Source organism: Lagopus leucura, unplaced genomic scaffold, assembly GCF_019238085.1.
Source record: "Lagopus leucura isolate 7727_CA_CO unplaced genomic scaffold, USGS_WTPT01 Super-Scaffold_100014, whole genome shotgun sequence".
NCBI lineage: Eukaryota > Metazoa > Chordata > Aves > Galliformes > Phasianidae > Lagopus > Lagopus leucura.
In genome coordinates this window covers 5,124,934-5,131,636 of record NW_024962268.1, presented here as the reverse complement: position 1 = coordinate 5,131,636, position 6,703 = coordinate 5,124,934, and the positions used below count along the sequence as shown (strand labels likewise).

Here is a 6,703-nt window from a genome sequence, read left to right as displayed (position 1 = left end):
TGTTCAGTAAAAAGAACATTTGGAAGCAACTTAGTACATGAGTAACTGTTCTATATATTTGTCGTAGCATTATTACATCTGTAATGGAGCTGTAAGGCTAGTTTAGCCATTTACACAAAGTATCTACAGTGCACATCAGTGCCACTTCTGTCATGCCTATGAACTAGTCAGGAACTATGTTTTGGGATAACTTTGTCATTCATACCGCCTCTCATGCTAGTGATCTGCTTTCTTAGAGGCATAAAAAGCGTGTTACTTACGTCTTGTATATCTCTGCATCGGAAGAATTTTGCCACCATACACTTTTGTTCTATGATAGACCATTCAAAAATTGCAATCTGTCTATTTGCTCAAAGGCTGCAGCAGTAACTGTGTCTCACTATGCCAAACAGCCAAACAGAACGTTGCAGATCAAGGCTATGCTGTTAGAAACTCTGTGCTTGAAAGGCCAGTGAAATTCTTTTATGGTATTACTATTGCGGTATGCTATCAAACAGGGAAGGAAAAAAAGTGGTAGACAGTGATGAGCTAAAGCAACTGCAGCTTAGGTCTGATATTTTTCAATCCAGAGTTCTCATGTTTCTACTTGACTAATGCTTTTGTTCCAACTTATATCAGACTTGAAACTATATGATAGAGGAGAATCTCAGGCAAATCTCTAAATGTTTTCATGGCGTATAAAACAAGCTTGGAAAAAGTTTCTCATTTTTCATTTATTTTATCTTTTGAAACAAAAACAGATTCTAGGCCCTACTAACCAAAACTGCATGAAATCTGGCAAACAGCTCTTCTTTCTGTTTTCCTTTTCTGTTCCCTTTGCCTCCACTCTGAAATTTTAGAATTTCATCATAATGGCATACCCTCTGTTCAGCTGGTGTGCCTGCTGATGGGCTCTCTTCCTCCTCACTCTATTTGAGACCTCCTTTACTGAACCAGCTGATCGATTTGTAGCTTTCAGGTACAGTTTTTTGACTGAGAACTTCTTGGTACACCTCTCAGTGATGTTTTTCTGTTTTCTGTTATATTTTTTGTTGCTTTTGTGGTTTTTTTTGGGGGGTGGGAATTTGTTTTTACCAACAGTGGCTGGATGACTTTGCTGCAGCTGGTTTTCATTCCTGTCCCAAATGACTCAGACATCCTATAGCTCTTCCTTTCTCTTTACCAATCTTGCTGGAGGCAGCAGGGAGAGGTGCAGACAGTATTGAGGCATCTTAACATCTTTGCTCAGTCTTGATGATGCTGGTTGTTGTATAATTTTGAGTCCTTCTGTACCAGCCACTTAGATGTTGTGTTCTTCTTGATAATTTTTCAGAGGCACTGAGAAAAGCTTCCTGTGGAAGCATTCTGCTTCCTCAGGTCTTTTAACTTTATATACAGAGGTCTTCAATACTTCTGATGTAAACATATAGCTATGGGACTCAGTCCTGCCTGGTATGGTAATTGTATTTGTGCTGTAAGACCTGACATGGAGGGACAGACCTGAGATCCAAAATGCTGATTTTTTGGTAACAGTGCCTGCTTGTTACCAGTTTTCTGTTCTCAAACTGGAGGCGGCTTCCCTCTTGCAAATTCCTTAAGACTTGCTCCTTGACCTCACCTGTAAAGCATTTAATATATGCTGCTTGGTCACTACATCTCATTAACAGTTTGATCACTGATACTCAATATGTGATCCTCATTCTGCACATTACTGACATAATTTGATACACTTCACTGTCTGTTGTATAATATTAAAAACAAGTGCAGAGTTGCATGTGTTGTGGTATGTCACTGTAGTGACATTCACCTTTCTGTAAGCCTCTAGCTCTTTTTCACCTGTCTTTCTTCACAGTTGCAGTAAACAAAAGCATCATCTCAGTGGACCTTAGTTTTTCATCTTAATTGTCATTCTGCATTACCCTCTCCACAACACAATTATGATACTGTATACTTTTTCTGCAAGAAAAACTTCCCACTTAAAAAAAAAAAAGCCTTTGTTAGGATATTTACTGATTTCATTTTTCTTTCCATATTAACACTTCTTCCACTTGAATATACTATCTTTTAATTTCAGAATATTTTCATTGTGCTTTTGATGTTTTTAGTAGGAGTAAAAACAGGTTATGATCAGTTGAGTATATTAATATCTGTTAGGACAAAAGTAATTGTCAATGACATATTTGCCACTCGTCTAATTGTACAATATCATTACATTTCTTTACACTGCTTTTCAACCTGGGTTTCAGTACAGGAATCTCTACAAGCAAGTGTTCCATCACCTCATGCTTCAAATGCACAGGAGTCCATAGGAGGGAGACCACTGGCCTTTCAAAATATTTCACCTGTTAGTAGGGCACAAGGTGCACCAGACACTTCTGAATTAGCAAGAATCTTACCTCAAAAGTACAGAAGGAAACTTATGTCAGTTGAAGAGATTGAATATATTCAAGTAAGTCTCAGTAACTGTTGTGTGTTCTCCTATTTACCCAACATTCTTCTTACTTCTGCAGGTTCTTAAGGTTTCACGTAAGATAATACATTATAATTTTTTGTTAAGAAAAGCTTTTGCAGCTTTGATACACAGTACCAAAACTACAAATCCTTGAACCTTGAGGTTCAGAGCTCTTACTAATCAGTAGCTTGTGGTGTCGCCATGAGATCCAGATTTAAAGCAGAGGTAGACAGGTAGTGATAAGTAGAGCCTACATCAAGCATAGTCACTTCTTGTTTTATAATAGATGTTTAATGTATAATGTGAATATGTTGGATGGCAGCACAGAATTCTGCTCGTGGACCAGCCCTTGCCAGGTGGCTGAAGCACAAAATTCATAAAAACTAGTTTGGAAAGTATTATGTAATGGGAAGTTAATTGTTGCACTTACAATTATTGGGAATATTTTAGCTAAGTTTGATGGAAATATTTCCTGAAATATTTGCAGTGGCAGCATTACATGGGAAAGTCAAGGAAAAACTGCTTTTCTTCTGTAACAGTTTTCAAATGTAAACATTTTTACTTAAAAAGGGAAAATGCACAGAATTTGAAGAGCTAGACAGTAGCTTTGTTAAATGATAAGGACACTTAAAGGATAACAGTGTTAGTACAGGAAACCTATTTTTCAGCATGAAGTGGGTTGAGTATTTAAATGTGAAATAAAACGATCTCTTTCCTGTAGTTACATACATCTTCTTTACTTCCCTATTTTTTTTTAAACCATGAGGCAAGTTGTAAAATAATTTCTGATTTCACATAAAGATTATAGCGGCTTACCTGGGCTTTGCTTTTAGTTTGCCCTTTGGAATTTGGGCAGTAAAACAAATTCTGAAACTACTACTACCGCTGTTTGTCTGACCTTTCTAAAGTGAGTGAAGTCGTATTTCTTCCAACTGAGAGAATAGGGAACATTTGCAAATATAGGTTGTAGAGGTTTTTATACTGTTTATATTGTTCCATATGGAAAATGAGCTGTTAATGATAATTTTTCTGATGTGTAGCGTGTCCAATATAGATTAAAAATCAAAGTGTAAATAAGTTAAATCTAGGACTTGTTTGTTAATCTGTAACTGCAAAGGAAGATTGGATCTCAATTTCCCTTTCTTTTAGTGAAAAATAGTTAACTGTCTATTTTTTGCTTTGCAGCGTGGAGGTCCAGAATAAGTACAGAAGATAATTTGCTCACCACTGTTGAAGAAAGAAGTATGGTGTTCATCATATAAGCTTTTCCTTAACATTATAAATAATAGTATACTGATAGTTTTAATAAAAACCCTACACAAAGGTGTAAAGGTTGACACAATGCTATTAATTGGTGATGAGAGATTTTCTGTTGATAACTAACAGCAATTGATGGCTACATCATTAGAATATTTTTCTAATTAGCCATTCTATGAATCTGGCAATAGAACAAACTGAGTTGCTTTATTTTCCTTGTTAACAGGTCTCCTCAGGGCTGGCTTCACAGCCACACTCAGAGACTCATAGAATCGCTTTATTTGGCTGGAACCTTAAAGACCATCTATTTCCAACCCCATGCTGAGGGCAGGGTTGTCACCCTTTAGATTAGGCTGCCCAGGGCCCCATCTAGTCTGGCCTTGAATACGTCCAAAAATTGGGGTGTTACACCTTCTCTGGAGGAACTCTTCCAGTGCTTTGCCTCCCCCCCTCCCAGGGAAAGAATTTACCCCTACTATCTAATCTGAATATCCCCTCTTTTAGTTTAGAACCATTTCCTGTCATCATCAGACTGTGTAAAAAGTCCCACTCTATTCTGTTTATAATAAGCTCCCTTTAAATATTGGACAGCCACAATGGAGTCTCCCTGGAGCCATTTCCCGGCTGAACAAGCCCAACTGTCTCAGCCTTTCCTCATAGGATAGGTCCTCTGATCCTCCTCATAATGCACTACAGCTGTGCTGCATCTTTTTGTGCTGGGGTCACCAGGCATGAATACAGTACTCCAGATGGGGCCTCAGAAGGGCAGAGCAGAGGGAAACAATCAGTCACCTCCCACATCCTGCTGGCTGCCCCGCTTTTGATCCAGACCAGGATACATTTGGCCTTCCAAGCAGCAAGAACACGTTGCTGGTTTGTGTCCAGCTTTTCATCTACCAGAACCCTGAAGTCCTTCTCTGCAGGGCTGCTCTCTGAACTCTCAGCAAATTTTTCTCCTTATCTGTGCACATATCAGTGCAATGCTTTGTTGAATCTCATTAGGTTCACATGAGCCTACTTCTTAAGCCTGTCCAGGTCCTGTTGGATGACATCTGTTCTGTCGTATGAACAGCACCACTCAGCATGGTGTTGTCTGCAAATTTGCAGAGGATGTAATCAATCTGTCAATTAATTATGTCATTAATAAATCTGTTAAAGAGCACCAGTTTCAAGATGGAGTCGAAGGGAACACCACTCATCACTGGCCTCTTCTTGGACGTAGATCCATTGACAGTAACTCCCTGGCTGCAATTATCCAACCAACCAATTATCCACTGAATAGTTCACTCATCAAAACCACCTCAATTTAGAGATAAGGATGTGGTGTAGGACCCTGTCAAAGGCCTTGCACAAGCTCAGGCAGATGACATCAGTTGCTCTGTTGTCCACTGATGCCATCACTTCATTGTAGAAGGCCACTAGAAGGATAAGGCACATTCTACCCTTAATGGGGCTGAACTGGCTTTCCTAGATAATCTCATCTCACGTGTGTTGAAAGACCTGTTCCATGATCTTCCCAGGCACAGAGGTGAGGCTTAATAGCCTAATGGCCTGTAGTTCCTTGGGTCTTCATTCCCTCTCTCACTTTCTTAAAAATGGGAGTCATTTCTCCAGTCACCAGGGACTTTGCCTACCAGTCATAACTTTTCCAGTATGCTGGTGAGTAGCTTAGAAACTATATCAGCCTGTTCCTTTAGGACTCCGACATGTGTGTTCCATAGACTTGTACACATTCAGTCCCATGAGGTGGTCTTGGACCTGCTTTTCTCTTACAGTGGAAGGTATTTTGCTCCCCCAGTCTCTACCAAGAGGTTCAGAGATGCTAGAGACAAGGGGAAACCTGACTGCCAGTGAAGACTGAGGAAAATACCTCATTAAGTACCTTGGCCTTCTCCATGTCTATTGTAGCCAGTTCTCCCTTTTCATTTATCAGAGGGGGAACAACTCTCCTTGGCCTGTCTTTTCTGACCAATGGACCTGCAGAACCCCTTCTTGTTATTCTTCAAATGCCTCATCAATTTTACTTTCATCTATCTTAATCCCACCTCTGTACATCTGCACAACATCCCTGTACTCTTCCCAGACGACCCATTTCTGCTTCTGCTTCCTGTACATGTCCTTCTTATCCCTCAGTTTGAACACCAGGTCCTTGCTCAGCCACGTCCATTTCCTACCTCCTCTGCCTGACTTCTTATGCTGGGGGATGGAGAGCTGTTATGCTCTCAGAAAGGTGTCTTTAAAGAGCTGCCAGCTCTGTTCCCTTTCTATGCACCTAACAGCAGTTTCACAGAAGATCTCATCCAACAGCTTCTTGAGCAGAAGTTCACCCTCCTGAAGTTCAGGATCCTGACTCTGCTGTTTGTCAGGCCCCTGTTCCTCCTGATCACAGACTCAGGCAGGCCATGTTCACTACAGCCCAAGTGCCTGCTGCCCTAACCTCTTTAATGAGCTCATCTGCATTGATGAGCACCTGGTCCATTCACTGCTGGTTGGTCTGTCCAACACGTGGGTCAGGAAGTTTCCTTCACGCACTTCAGGAGTCTCCTGGAATGCCTGCAGTCCATCGTCCTGTTTCCCCAGCAGACACCTGGGTGGTTGAAATCCCCCATCAGGATGAGAGCCTTCTGTAGCAAGAAGGCCTCACGCACAGGCTCCCTTTGATTAGGCAGCCTGGAGTAGACCCTACGCAGCAGATGTCCTTCAATGGACCAGTTCCTGCTGCTGCCCACGAGCTCTCTGCCTGACCCTGGCTGTTCCTCGCAGGCAGCTCTCCATAATCCATGTTCACAATCCACGTCCGGTTTTTAACGCAGAGCGCAATTCCCCGCCCCTCCTTCCTTGTCTATCTCTTCTACAAACCACGCAGCCCTCGACTGCACTATTGCAGTCGTGCCATTTGCGCAACCGCGAAGCGTTCTCTGCGGCTAACCGAGGTCTGATTCGCCGCAGCTCTACTGCGCCTGCGCGGCAGCAGGCCATCAGAGCCCGCCGCCCCCAAGCAGCGCGGTCAGGGCG

The 6,703-nt window shown here is 41.7% G+C and overlaps 1 protein-coding gene across 2 annotated transcripts in view; it reads left to right on the top strand.

Annotated features, from left to right (window-relative positions):
* MRPS36 (mitochondrial ribosomal protein S36) overlaps positions 1-3,778 on the top strand; it is a 7,406-nt gene extending 3,628 nt beyond the window's left edge. For both annotated transcript variants that reach the window (XM_042875494.1, XM_042875493.1), the window contains exons 3-4: positions 2,226-2,428; positions 3,617-3,778. In XM_042875494.1, coding sequence (XP_042731428.1) covers positions 2,226-2,428; positions 3,617-3,634 — 221 coding nt within the window. In that variant the 3' untranslated portion in view covers positions 3,635-3,778. The remainder of the gene's footprint in view (positions 1-2,225; positions 2,429-3,616) is intronic.
* The last annotated feature ends 2,925 nt before the right edge of the window (positions 3,779-6,703 follow it).